The sequence below is a fragment of the Anopheles aquasalis genome, chromosome 2 (genome assembly GCF_943734665.1).
Source record: "Anopheles aquasalis chromosome 2, idAnoAquaMG_Q_19, whole genome shotgun sequence".
NCBI classification, from domain to species: Eukaryota; Metazoa; Arthropoda; class Insecta; order Diptera; family Culicidae; genus Anopheles; species Anopheles aquasalis.
Genome location: NC_064877.1, coordinates 33,320,828 through 33,336,066, shown reverse-complemented (window position 1 = coordinate 33,336,066; position 15,239 = coordinate 33,320,828). Strand labels below are relative to the sequence as shown.

General features: G+C 48.3%; 1 protein-coding gene across 1 annotated transcript in view; it reads right to left on the bottom strand.

Annotated features, from left to right (window-relative positions):
• Window positions 1-14,885, bottom strand: part of LOC126573264 (diacylglycerol kinase eta) — a 52,314-nt gene extending 37,429 nt beyond the window's left edge. Inside the window, exons 1-2 of the mRNA XM_050233237.1 lie at window positions 14,681-14,885; window positions 9,921-10,031 (exon numbers count right to left, since the gene is read on the bottom strand). Coding sequence (XP_050089194.1) covers window positions 9,921-10,031; window positions 14,681-14,800 — 231 coding nt within the window. The 5' untranslated portion in view covers window positions 14,801-14,885. The remainder of the gene's footprint in view (window positions 1-9,920; window positions 10,032-14,680) is intronic.
• Window positions 14,886-15,239: the final 354 nt, after the last annotated feature.

Here is a 15,239-nt window from a genome sequence, read left to right as displayed (position 1 = left end):
TAGGTGAAAGCGTTCGACCAGCGGCATCTCCTCAAGGGCTGAAGTGTCGAGGGAATGGATTTTCCATTAATTTTCATTAGCAGGCGAGACTGCTATTAGCACGAGCTATTGTGTGATGTCCGGTGCCCATGCCCAACGTCTATATATCACCGCCGATAGATGGTGCTACTGCGACGTCTCCGATGAGCCTTGGAAGCCATCCTTCCTTCCTTCCTTTCCTTTATGCTAACCGACATGTATTTCGGTACAATGGAGACAGGCTATTTATGTGTCCGTACCAGGAAGATGGCGAACATGGCGAATCCTTCCCTCAGGTTCTGCTCCTGTGCGACGTGAGAGGGACTCGATTGCCAAATTCACTTGTACTCGTCTCGGATACACGGTACTTGGGGACGTGTCGGATCGATATTCATTCATTATTTACTAACAATACTACCCCGGGATCGGTGCCGCTGCTGCCGTTGTTGCTGCGAGTAACCGAAGCAAAAGTATGATAAAGTATGCTTCCGTCGGTACCGTGGTGTAATCGTGGTGTTAACAAACGAATAACCACGCTAATCCTGCGAACATCCTGCTCCTAGTAATCTCTATGAAATGCTCTCTTACACTCTCGTACAAGCGCAAGCCGACAAGTTAAGCTGAGGATAGCGTTTTGTTTCGCTGCTCTATAATAAATGCGATTCCTCGCCTTCCTTTTCCGTCCCGGCCTTAAAACACGCTGCGGTTCGGTGTGAGGTAGCGAAAGGGTCAACCACATGGCCACACACGACCACTACACGCGCGATGGGATGTCTGTTGTGGTTCCGGAATTGATGGGAGTGCCTACAATATTACTTATGGATGTGGACCTTCCCTCACGTGGTGGAAGCCGCCCTTTTTTGGAGGTCCATTGGTTCCGAAAACCGTGCCCTTAAACTCTGCACGCAATGACCCGCCATGCCCCCTGATCGGACACATCGAGAATTGATGGACCAAATGCTGGGGGAAAAGTGGTTTCCAAAAATTATTCATTTGAATGAATGCGAGCACAGAACAGTGCTGTATTTTGGAAATAGATACGGCAAGGGCAAATCTATTACCACTAACAGCACACGCACACCCGAATTCGATTGACTTGCGGGGTCCTGTAAGCTTCCCTTGTTATCATTTAACAACCTCCTTTCAGGCTCCGGTCCGGTAGATCCGTGTTTCGGGATGTTTCAAGTCTGCCAAGCCCTTTGCTTGCATGCATGGTGGTGCTATCAACAATTCAAATCTATGGATACGGGCAAACCGGTCCCGACCCCTTTTTTATCCCGGCCCACACGCTTCACCGCTTCATGCTTCCGGTCCGGAGCGGTCGCATAAAAGGATCCATCGGTGAAAATCAATACGAACGTAAGTACTATCGAAACCGTTTAAGCGTGACCCACTCGTTTGATTATCCGCAAAGGTAGCCCTCGCATTACGCGCCCGGTGGAGTGGATAGGGTGGATGTGGAAATGAAGGTCGGCGTATCGCGTAGCGCACGATTACCGGAACGTAAAATACCACACAAAACGGATACGAAGACTGGGCTGGGTACTACGCACGAGTGATGATTGAACGATACCGTGGCCACGGGAACCCCGGTGGACCGGCATACTAGTAGACCGAGCTCGCGTAGTAGAAGTGGTAGCTTGAGCCTAGCCGCTGCTGCTTGCATAACAAACGGTGTCGGTGGTCGGTGGCCGGTGCGGTGCGTAGTACGATCGTTCGAACTTACCTTTTTTGCAGAGCTGAGGAAATACGGCTTCACCGAGGCACACGTTCGGTCACTGAAGCACGGAAATGATGGTTATCGTTTTTATTTTTCTAAATTCCTCTTTCACAACAATCCCTCTATGTAGTTTTCTTTTAACCTTTTTTAACGTTAAACACTACACTTTTCTACGTTTGCTACGTTTCAAACACTAAAGTACAATACTGCACAGGTGCAGCAAACTACAGACAACAGGAGACGCCTAAGACGTTCCACGGCATAAACTTTTGGTTGTTTGTTTAACAGCAAAACTACTCTCGGTGCTTATTGCTTATTGCTGGATAAGTTTAGTGTAAAAGGATGCGTTTTTCTTTATTTTTTAGAAGAGAACAGGCTCCACTGTAGTGGTTTGGTTTTGGTCTTGGGAGGCCTCTTGGGGTTTTGATATTAGGTTACCGACAACGACTTAACACAGACTACGAGTGCATAATTTTAGTGGAGGCTTTTACTCGTGAAAGGCATTTCATTTAACACACGTGCGGCGATGATACCAGCATCCGGCGGTCCGTTGCAAGGTCTCGGTTGCCCGGTTGGTCTCGTGGCTACTCGCGTGCGACACTCTCGTGCACTGTCTCGCTAGATCCTCCACCTTTTGCTCTCTATATTGCTTACACTCTTCTGCTCGCTACGTTAACGGCTACGAAATCACACGAAAAAGTAATAGTAGTAGTGGTGGTGGGAACTAACAGCTGATGTAATAAGTTTAGTTGCACTTTTTCCCACCGGAACGACACTGTTCGTCAGAAAAACTCGACCTCGACTCGATGTTTGGCACACACGTCCCACTGGGGTCACACACTGTAATGGCACGTTCCTAACAATGTCCCAGAGATGTCCCGACCTTCAACTGATCGATCAGAACTCAAGTCAACTTCGGCAAACTGAATGCAAACTGTAGCTCCCGCCCGTTCCCCGGCGGATGTAATGATTGTCTTGACGCTGGAATGGTGATGTTCTGTCCACAAAAACGCACACGGTGGCTGTGTGGCCGAGACACGATCGCCACGGAATGCAGGCCGCGTGCGTGCTAGAACCCAGATCCAACACTGACCCGTCACCGTGGCGTGCGTTCTAGTTTTGAGTTCTGGCGTAAGTTGCTGCTGCAGCTCCGGCTCCGGTTGCTGCCTCTTCGGCTATGTTGCGGTATCCGCACCCGAAACGGCCCCGAACGGAACAACCCCGCACCGGAACACTCTGCCGCGAACCAGAGAGAGAGAGAGAGAGAGCGCACACGAGAGAGATTCTGACAGATACTACGGTGGATGCCAGCTGATGGAGCTGAGCACGGGATCCTGTTCCCACGGTATGACTCCTGTGGTGGTCCCTGTCAGTCTTTGCCATCGGAGTCTAGTCTCTCTCTCTTGCTCTCTTGCTCTCTCCCTTTCGCGCTCTTCTCTTTTCATTCCTCTCTTCTAGGACCTTTAGGAGAGTCTGATATCTGAGCTATCTGCACGAAAGCAAAGACAACCCTTAAAGCGCCTCAGCGAGAGAGAGAGAGAGAGAGAGAGAGAGAGAGCGAGAGAGCGAGAGAGAGCGAGAGAGCGAGAGAGAGCAACCAAGTGCCAGAGAGTCAGAGAAAAGGCCTCTGACTCAGCGATGGAGATGAATTTTCCCACAATTTTCCTCCCTCTCCCTTCGCTTGCTACTCTCTTGCACCTTAGCACCCCTTGGGTGGGCTGCCAAGACGGACATTCGCGCCAGAAACTGAAGAACAGGACAGGACGATGAGAGGACGTTCGGCCGTTCGCCCGTCCGCGCGCTCCACTAAAATGTGTGTGCCGTGTTCACACCATTGCGTGGTGGCAATTCCGAGGAAAAAACTGTTGCTTCAGTGGTGAGGTAACATGATCCAAACGGACACCGCACCCTCCCGCGGTGACGGAACAGGTGGCACCCCCGAAAATCCTGCCTTAGGTAACTCACGTTTTCGCACTGCACCGAAAAGTTCATCTTTTTGAGCGAGTGCTCGTTTGCTCTTCGCGTGCAGACCGCGAAAACCGGTCACCGTGGAGTTGGACGATTTGATTGCTGGAAAAAAATCAATCCCAACCATCCGGAGCGTGATTGCCGAGACCATCCAGAGCTTGATAGCGCCTTGAAGCTGGCAAAAGGCTGCCTCCCCGGACTGAGCCCTCTGGCCGGGATGTTTGTGTGCCCGGGGAGCTTAATAATTTATTGGCCAATTTGCTGCCGCGAGAACATTTTGCCATTGCGCGCGTACCCTCTCCGCATCCAGCCCACCCCCCCGGCACAAACATTAATATTTCAGTAGCGCAGTCCCACCAAACTGTGGTAAATCATACGACCTCGGCGTGCGCTGAGGGACGCTGGAGGGACGGAGGGAACGATGCACGATGGCGAAGGCCATGCGCACCCTGAAAGGAACGGTGGAACCTGCTACTTGCCACTGTTCGGATGATAATGGACCAAGCAAGGTGGGAAATGCGGGGCCAAGAAAGGCACTCTCTGGGGCACCACCCCCTCCCCAGTCCTCCCTCAACATGGAGTGTACCAGGAGCATGGTCTTAATTTGCAAATTTTGATCATTGCCAGCAGCTCACTTTCTCACGCGCCCCACGCGCCCCCAACGCGCTACCTCCATCAACCCCGCGCTCGATCTGTGACCTCGGTCGACTCCGTTTTCCCGACCGTGGTTTGACCCGAAAACGATGTCCCGCCCTCCGCAAAACCCATCACCATTCGGGTTTCCTTTCAGGCTTTCTTCAACTTGGAAGGTCGCTCGATGATGATGATGATGATGCTGGTGCCGTGGTGATGCCGGGGTGGTGATGGAGGTGTTTTACACTTTTCCAACATCAAAACGTTTTCCCACGACCGCAGTATCCCTCCCTTGCACTCCCCCTTCCGTTACTACCACCGATTCCTCGGGTTTTCCAACTGCTACCGTCGCGAAAATGTTTATACTTTCGTCGTGTGCCCGTTCTCTTTCTCTTTTTCTCTCTGGCACACACAGTGGGATAAAGGAAAAGTCCCCGGCTGTCTCTCTGTTTCTTTCTTTTCTCTCTTTTTCAAGCACACGCACTGCCAAACAGACTCCCAGGTCCCAGGTTGAGGGAGCAGATTAGACGAATCGATACCAGCTCGACTCTTTACGCACCGAGCCGGACGGACGATCCTGGAACCGGCCCGTTTCCCCGGTTCTGTCCCGGTTAGCGGTGGCCACTCGAGCACTCCAGCGGTTACGATGCGCAACACATGATTACGATGACTTTATGCTCTCTCTCTCTCTCTTCTTTTTTCTCTCTCTCTCTCTCTCTCTCTTTCTCTCTATTTCGTAGTACAACTCCGATCCCTCGATTCGCACGCCTTTGCCTTTCCTTGGTTTGTTCGGGGGTCGTTCCACTCCACGGTCACGAGACGGTGTCGCAATCGTATTCCCCCTCTTCCTCTCCACCCCATCCACGCCCTTTTAACTATTGGCCTTCCTTCTCGGCTCTTTCCTTTTGCCTCAGTAGACCGGCTCGCTGCCGCAAAACAGTCACCTCGACGGCGGCACGGCACGGCACGTTCGCAAACATCGCACCGCAGCGCGTAGCATCTTGAAGCATGAAGTTATTTCCCTTTCTTCCCTTCTACCCATTGGTACGTTTGCTCACGTGCGAGACATTCCCTCGAACCGGCCCCTTCGCCAGCAGCGATCGACACAGTCACGTACTCCGATGGAAGCGAACGAAAAGCGGAAGACGGCGACGACGTCGAAGACAGCAGCGTACTCGCCATCGTCTTCGTGTCGTGGTTTTCTTGTTCTTTCGAAACCATTACGATAGTGTTTTCGTTCCGATCCGATGGAGGCGCATGCTGAACCAACGTTCGCCAACGAACAACATTACACCGCAGCAAGTGCTTCTTCCAGCCTTCTATCGAGGAACCATCGTAATGTTATGGTGCAAACCCTTTTCCCCCAAAGAGTGTCCACCGAACCGAACGAGAAAAAAGAAGAAAAAAAAACAACGCACCGGAAACGGAAAGCGCGTCACGTCAACGGTGTCAACGGTGTTCGTGATTGGAAAAGTTGATGGATTAGCGTGCCAGATCGAGGATAAAGCGTTTGAGCGCTCAGTGGTCCGGTGTGTTTATCGCGACCGGCCACTAGGTCAAGCGTGAGAAACCGACGCGAATGTTGGTCCGGAATGTGGCCGCGCACTGTTTACGTGGCCGAAAACCGAAATTCTGGTGTCTGATAAAAGTGCGCGTGTCGTTGTCGTCGTCGTCGTCATCGTTGCATGGATTAAGCCGCGAACACTTCCACCCCAAAATACCTCATCGTATTACAGATAATTAACCGATACGTGTCACTATCGATTACATTGGAAAAAAAGGCCACTAAAAAGAGAGCGAGAGAGAGGGGCTTCAATTTGGTTACGTGTTTGTTATCACAAAGTATGATAATGAAATGCACATATCACGAGCTGGAATGCACCGGAATTAAATACTCGTCCACCGTGAGCGCAGTGTTCGGTTTTCCGTTCAATCAATGCATCCCGCATTCATTTGGAAGTAATTACTATGTTCCGAAATAATTACTGTATTCGACTTTTCAAAAGGAATCCACTCGATGCGGGTGCTGCCAATTGGTATGCAGTAATCATCCCCGCCCAGGGAGGCGGCATTGCATAATTGTATGCTGTTGAACTGGTCTCCATGGACGGTCGGGGCCAAAATTAAACACCTCTCGTGCTCTCTCTCTCGCTCTCTCTCTCTCGCTCTCTCTCTCTCTCTCTCTCTCCCGTCAATAATCTGTTTCACGGTTCGCTAAATTGGATGATGGATAGTAGCATCGGCAAATCGAACCACTATGCTAATCCCTTTCGGTCTCCAACTGATCATCAGCACCTGAGCACCAGCTTCACTCACTGCACGGACGCATTCAACGCAGCGAATTGATACACGAGCATGGCACAACTGGCATCGCAGCGAGACGTGGTCGTCGTCGTCGTCATGAGGGTGTCAGTTTGTTTTTCTAAAATTTGCCACCCAGAAACAGAAATCCAAATCCCGGAGCCGACCCGGCTGCGGGTCTCATTAGCAGCTCGCTCCACTCTTACTGCTTCTTGCATCCAACCAGCAAACCAATCTATTCTTAGGACTCGACGCGACCTAGCTCAACGCCCAACAGTGTGTCTGCGGATGCCGGGTGCAGCCACTGGAACACGCTGGTGGTGCATCGCAATTTTACTGCCACGTTCTAAGCAGTGCAGTCAAATGACGCACCGTTGTCGTCTTCGTCGTCGTTCTCAACTCATCGACTGCACTCGTCGCTCGCACGAATGCACATTTCGCATCAAACCATTTCCACCGTTCTTGGTGCACCATTGCTGGTGCACAACTGGAGCAACTTGTGGTGTGGGCGCGATGTGGATTTGATTGAAAATTAATGGAGCGTAATGCTAGCGAACCAGAGCCAGAGCGCCCCCGGGTTGTATGCAAACTACTTAACGTTAGCGTTGCTCCAGTTCCAGCTGTTTAGAATGTTTGATTGGCGCAACGATGGTTCGAATCCTTTGCGGCGAAGCTAGTGAAGTACGCGAGCACTGTGTGCCTGAGTGCTGAGAGAAATGCTTCATGCACACGTGACCACCTTGTTAGAGTGTTTAATGGTTGAAGTGGTTCTGTTATTAAGACGATGGAGCCTCAGCTTCAGCCCTAGTTGATGATGTTTGCTCTTGAGGCAGTTGTTCAGTGATTAGCTAATGAGCGTCCGATAAGTTTTGTTACAAATTTTGTTACCTAAACAAACTATTTTGATTACAAGTGTTATCTTAAGGTTGTCGAGTCAAACAATTATTGAAAATCAGTTTTAGTAAAACTATTTAACGTCTATTTCGTCTAATTCCTGTTAGTCTTCGCAATCCGTGTCCAAAGGATATTTCATTTTTGAAGCCATTTAATTTTATCGAGCAGTGTTGGAGGTACTTTTCCAAGGAGAACAATGTTTGAAAGGAGGAGGAATTCCACTTTCGACATTTTCAAAAGTGTGTTGCCATGTTACCAAAAAAAGATTGTTTCGTATTGTTTTTCGGATTGTTTTGTCGCTATCCGATTGTTTTCTGCGCTACAGTATAATGCAACGCTAACGATGGTTGCCAACAGCGTAGTTTATCAATCGATTCACTTGTTGGTACAGTCTTTCTCTGTATAAACTTTACGTAAAGAATCCTGTCTTTATCGGTAGTATTATTTTTTTAAAATAAATCTTCATTTCTTTATTCTGTCGTGCTTGCAGAATTTGGGATATAGTTTTACTGTCTTCAATGTTGCTGTTAATGCGGAATACGATATTTCAACTTCTCACTGCTTTCAGGCATTTCAAAATAGTGCCCAAAACAATGGTCAATTTCAAGCAAATCTACAAATTCTTGCAAGTATCTCTTCATCAAGCAATACACTGCCAATTGTTTCAGTTTAATGGGATGTCATGCTCGCTATTGATCTTGCTTGGTGAAATCACTATTTTGTAACCGCGCAAAACCATTGGTCACAAGTTTTCCTAGCAGAATCATTCTATCCTATTCCTTCAAAACACCATTACCTGCCGGTAGAACTTTTTCATGCTAAAGTGGAGCAATTTTTCTGAGTCGTAATGCATAAATTACCAAAAGTGATTGAATAAAACCATGAAATGTAATCAATACATATCCAAAACTACCCTAGTGGTAGCTCGACGATTTAGTTACCGGATTGGAACGAACAATGTGAAACAGTAACGTAGCGCATAACAAATGAGCCCCACCGCAGTAGCAATTAGTTAGCTCGAGGGGAGTAATGGTACATAGAATGGCAATTACCGTAGGCCAGGGCTCCAAGTTTGGTTTTCCCCCGGGTGGGGGGGGGCCTCGGCCTTTGGGAAAACCCGCTATGGCAAAGGAAAGGTAATTTCCCATCACCATTCACTTCCGGATGCAAAACGTTAGTGGCCGGTTCTAACGAATGTAGCCTCCGGAACTTTCAGCTCCGCTCGAAAATGAGGAGCGACATAACGGCATTACGGTCTCGATAATTGTTTATCGCAAGGCCCCATCGGAACGCACCATTGAGTCGACTCGATGCGTGTGAAAAACGGTTCCCGGTTGGCCATTACCGAAGTCAAGCATCGTTTAGCCGCTCCCATTTATCGTTTCCTGCCGCTGCCACCATGGGCTGGTTTGAATGAATGAAGATCATTTCGTCCTCGCGCTCCCCATTAAGACCCGCTGCTTCAGTCTGCTTGTAATGGAGCGCTTCGTAGCCGGGCACAACGGTGGCGGCCCCACCAGAGCAGTTCGTTCCATTGTATCGTCGAGTATGATCACATTCCGAAAATTGGCAAAGTGACGAAACAATGGCGGGAACACCCGGCTGGGATTTTCGTGGATCGCGGAACACTCTGGAACACTCCCCGGGAACCGTTTGGAGTGTCCTCGAAAACGACTAGCACAAGCGGAACGCCGGACGTGCCCAAGTGTAGAGGACGATTGTTGGACGATGGCCGAAAATCGGAACCATTTTACGAGTCGCCCATTCCGGTAGCAGTAGCTCTCCGTTTACGCTCGATTCCCGGTCTCTGCAACGGCAATTCTCCAATCATTCAGCTCATGCTGCTGCTGATGATGGTGCTATCGAGTATTTTATTGCCGACACAATCCACTTTACATGCTTCTGCTATTTCCGATACCGAACACCATTGTTACGTTGCGTGCGCCAGCGAACCAAAACTCCTCTCTCTCTCTCTTCTGGTCATGAACGCTCCCGTCACCGAATTGAGGAATGTCCTCGCACAACGCTTGGCACAACGGAGGCCCTCAGCCACACGTCCTTGTTTAACGATTGTTGCGATAGATTACAGGCGGTTTAGATTAATTTTCCCAGCCCTCGCCATCGCCCAGCTAGGACGACATGACATGCAACATGTTGACCACCTTCAATCACCACCCATTACACAACTCAACCCTCGGCTCAGACCGTCGTCAATTCGGCAGATTAGATTCGGACTAAGGTCGGCCCAACCTTGCGGTTGGACGGACCCAGCGACACGGAGCCCTTGTGGCGTTCGTTTGGTGGAAAATTTTGGTCATGGCCAGGGGGCAGACGACCCGCAGCCCACACCTAGAATCGTGGATGGAGAATAAAGCGGGGCACCTACCTTGCTGTCCTTGGCGTAGTACAGTTTGTGTCCCTTTAGCCGAAAGTATCGTCGACGCCAGCGCTGGAACGACCAGGTCTGCTTCATCAGATAGCCCTCCTTGATGGCGGTCTGGAAGCGTTTAACAAAAGCAAATAGAACGGAATAGACCCGGGGGCCGGTTAGGGAAACGTTTTGGGAAATGTCGGGTCGGTGGTGAGGAAAATGTGAAACGGAAGAAGAGAAGAAAAAAAAGTCGATGCAAATCAGTCGCAAATCCCCAGATGGTATTTAACGAGCCTCCAGGAACACGAATGTGAATGTGTGTCGTGAGGTCGGACATCGTCGACGATTTGAAGCGAGAGGCACAAATGTAATATCCACAACGTCATGCCGTCACGGGCACCATGATTGTGCTAGATTGGATATGGTAATTATTAGAAGCGCTTCATCACTACATTCTGTAAAAACTGGATCGTCGAACGGTTATCTTGTAAACAAAGACAAATTTTCGTAAAATGATTTGAATCATGTGCGCATGCGATGGACAAAATGAACTGTTTAGTAAGTCCTTATCAATAAAACTTGAGTTCAGAAAAAAAAACATTATACTCATTTCGTTGGTAATGAAATGTAGTTAATAATGGATGATATCAAGTCCATTTAATTAATGTTATGCTGCTAATGCCTATACTTAAAGAAACCATCTTTAAAGTTTTGATAATTCTTCCTTTTGAATTTGAAACTGTTAAACACATCTATGTTTTATTCTGATTATTTACTAGATTACATAAGTCATCCAGCTGTATGCCATCAAAATATAGCCAACAAATTATCGCTATTAGTGCAATTACTAGCACAACACGTTAAAAAGCAGGGGCTCCAAGCTCATATTAGCATGCGGGCCACAGAAGAAAGCAACAGCCAGTCAGCGGGCCATTTCATTACCATTAATATTGAGGGCCTTTTTCCCTTCAAAGGCCAACCGGTGTCAGTTTTCGTGGCCAGACAGGTAAAGGTAATTCCAAAACTTGTTGCTGCACCGGAACTATTAAATTATGTCGCACCGTTGCCGAACTCCGATGAAGGAGGCGCCAGGTAACCGATAGAATTGCATACTTTCAGGGGTTTGTAATAGAAATTTAGGTAAAAAACAAATATCTACATCTCTATCAAAATGAATAGAATAAAATTACACAAAACATAAAATTGACTACCAAACTCAACATAAATATACACCGTGAACGAGACCACGGGCCGCAAAAAATAATTGGGCGGGCCGCGAGTTGGAGAACCCTTATATTAATTAAACGTATATTATTCGAGTGCGAGTAATAAATGGTATTACATCCAAATTTCTTATCAGATAAGTTCATTTGAGTAGCCATATTGTCATTGCCAGAATAAATGTGACCTCAGTGCATCAGTCACAATTCGACATTCACGATGCTCCAGGAAAAGCAGATCCGGTTGCAGCTATTTTGTTAACGTATCGTCACCGTTGATACTCGTGCTGGATAAACTTTCTGACAACTCGCTATCAGTGTGCAATGATTGGTGAAATGAAAAGTTATCTTTTCCTGTCCGGCTGCAGCTGGATTTGCCTTTTCTCCGATGATAGGAAACCCGTTCGATGGGAACCAGAACCTGATATGGTCGGCTGACTCATTGTGTTCGCAGAGCTACCTAGAAAGCCACCAGAATGGCTCTATTACATCCTCCCCATGAGCAGCAGAGTACCAGCAGGCCAATTGTTCTGGGGCACATCCATTTCACTTTACACAAAATGGACTTGCTTGTTAGTGGGAGGAATACTGCTCCTGCATCCCGCATTACAGTGATTCAACTCAATTTTCCATTCCGTCACCCCAACGTCCACCGTAAGCGGAGGGACGATGGCAAAACTGGCAGGCAGGTCTACAGGGAATCAAACGTCAGGCCATATCGCACGTCATCACCAGCTTGCGCTTCCGGGCGCTTGTCTACAAAGTACGGGAACGGTTTTTGCGTCGCTAGAACGCGACCAGCAAAGGAACAAGCCGCAAATGCGGTCACCGGGATGTGATGGCGTCACGAAAGCGAATGAATTCAGGTCAATCGCATCGTCGACCGAGAACGTCGGGTACCGGGAATGATATCTATCCATCCCGTTGGGTTGAATAGCCTGGTCAACCCTGGTTGCGTCGCTTTCTGTTGCGCCCTCTGCAAACATACGGCGAATTCTGTTGACGATAGTTGGTGGCCTGGTTGAAGCGGTGTCTCCAACGCTTTATGCTCCCCGAGGGATCACTAGGATGAATCCAGGCCAATACTAACCCCGTGGCGTCATAAAACGGGAGAGACGTTGTATTACTCACAGGTGGACTATTGTTACTCTCGTGCAATTATCGATTCGCAATACTAGAAACATGCTGGTGGTATTATGCCGTCATCCTGTATCACTGGAACTGGTTGGTGGCCGGCCAGAAATGCCACTAGCTATCCGATTACACCGCAAACACATTCATCCATCAGCAACCACTGGTTAGCAAAAGGCAGCACGACTTTGCTTTCCATCGGTGAAAACAACACTTCCCTGTGCAGCAACATGCCGCTTGATACCGTATGGTCCCCAGTATATTGTAGCCAACGGCTACCACTTCCATTGGCGTACCACACCTTATGACCACATCCTGCTGGTTTTGCGCTGTTTCCTGTTAATGGAAAGCAAAAGCATCCAACGGAGGTTACGGAAATGGCGAGCGACGAGCATAAAAATAAATGAATAACACGTAAAGCGGCCCCCCGGGTTGCGATGCTCGTGTCGACCATCGATGGGTACGATGTTGGTGTGATGCCCGCCGCTGAGCTCATTTCATGCATTTCCCATGTTACAGTGCGAGCGTGGACAAATGGACTGTGTTATGCTGTTACGGGAATATTGAATCATGCTTTGAATCATCGAATCGAAAGCATTCTTCTTTGCCATTGTTCATACGAAAACGTTGATCGCTGAACAAAGAAATGCATGTTACTGGTGTTCGATATTCTCGTGCGATCGGTTCGGTTTTGTTAGGATGTATCAGTTCTTCTCTGAGCTTCAATATTCACATGCGGTTTTATTGCTCAACATTGTAGATTCATTTGTTTTCATCTGTGATACAGTTTTTTTCAGTAACTTGCAAATGTGTTGCATAAACCGAGCACAAATAAATCATTGAACCATAAAATATTGACGTAATATTGCGTGGGCTACTCATTAAGGGGAGGCTTCGGTAATTTCGGCCCAAAAAAGGATCATTTTTGACGATCGTTTGTGACGCAACCATTTATTTTTATTTTTTCAAGTGACCAATTAAACTACAACTTTTGAAGAATATTTAGTTTTTTTTTTGGGAAGATTCATAACAAACTCCATCCATGGCATCAAATTTAGACAGTCGTATCATCGATAAGATACTTTTTACGGTGCCCATCGTAGCTGCGTAATGGGTCATCAGAAAAATACAAATCAATACTCGTTTGAAAGATTATAAGTGAATCCAGGTAGGTTCGCCAAGTTTTTGTTGAATTTCCTACTTTTCGATTTTTGGTGGATTTTTGAAGTTGAGAAACGCTCTTCAAAGTAGCGAGCTGCATGGAGCCTTGTATGAGACATTGATATTCAAAAATCCATATCTTTGGCAGTATTACTCCGATTGATCCAAAAAATGTACACAATATTTTTGAAAAGAAGGAGCATTCTGGGAAAAATGTTAAAATATGTGCCACAAAAAAAAAGTACCGAAGCTCCCCCCTTAAATTGTAGCCTTCAAATGGATGCTTCTATTTTCGTTTACATTTGCTCCAAGCTAGTTCAGCAATACAACGACCAAGTTGTAAATTTGGCTTGTAATTGACAGACCAGACAGCTACAAGAGCTTTCATAGCACGATAAGAACATTAAATTAGCCCCGAAGCTTCAAATATTGACCAGCGACAGGCATACATAAGGACGCGGACATGGAACACCACCGTTTAGTCTAATCGCATACCGAATTATGCTTTATTATGCTTTTACATTCCTGTTGCCATATGACTCCAAAATGAGCCTACAAACGTAGAATCGTCGGTATCATTTCGCGGAAAGTGCATTGAATACATTCCGGTATCGGAGCGCAATCCATCGGAAAGAAAAAGGAATGAACTTTCCCTTCATAACCGGTTCCGGAAGATACCCGGAGTGGCAGGAAAGCGAACGACTAACTGAAAAAGTGAATTATTCCCTTTTATTAATCCGCTACGCTGTGTCGCTTATTTTTGCCATGCCCCCAGGATATTGTGACGAATATTCCGCAAACGAATCGCATTTGGCTGAGCCCGGGCTGTGCATCTGTGGGTGTGTGTTGTGTCAACGCTCCCGAGGGAAGTGGTGCGGCCATGCATTCTCGTCGTGCACACAGGAAATGAAGGAAATTTAATCATTCTCCACCGAGGTAGCTTCACCGTTCCGTTGGGTGACACACCCCCCAAGCGACAAAGACACATTTCCGGCCCGCCGGGAGCAACTCGATGACGGCAAACCCCCGGTGGCTGGTTGTAGCGTACCAGCGGCCCGCCAGACACGGCCAACAGTGAGTTCGGGCAACTCGAAGGCACGTCATCGTGCTGCCGGATCCCGGGGCCATGCAAAACATTGAGTGTAGTGCACTTACCCGGAACCCCCTTTCACTCCCTTTCTCCTCTTTCACCACCCCTTAACAGCGCACACAAACATACACACTAACATATACACCACCGTTGCTGGTGGTGCTGCTACCTACCGCTGACTTGACATCCTTCTTGGTAGACAATTTCCGGTGAAAAATTTTGGCCGGTTCGGTTTCATTCTCGCTTTCCGACGATTCGTCACCGGTGCGCGGACTTCCCTGAGCGGTAGCCATAGCACCAGCACCGTGCACACCCTACCCGCAACCGGAGAACCGCTGGCCGGTGGAAGAACGACGGCGGAAGACTCGCACTTTGTGTTTACACTCGTTCACCGTTCACCGTTTATTTTTTATTTCTTTTAACAGTGGCCACTTACATACGTCCCCGGGGGAACACCTTCTACACCAGCCGCCGGCCGCCGTGCTTGGATTCTGGTGCGACGACGACGTGGTGCGAATTCTGTACGCGCGCGACGCGCCAGGATGTCCTAGTGCGGCCCACACGCGTACTGCGCGAGCGGTACTCTACGCTCTGTTTTCTGACCTAGTTTTTGGGGCGGGGGGAGGGGGACGCGATCCACGACTTTCGTCCTCCGTCTTGTTCTTTTCCTTTCCTTACTTTCGACGTCCTCGCTCTCGCCTCGCGTTACTCGCTTGCTTCGCTCGCCTTTTT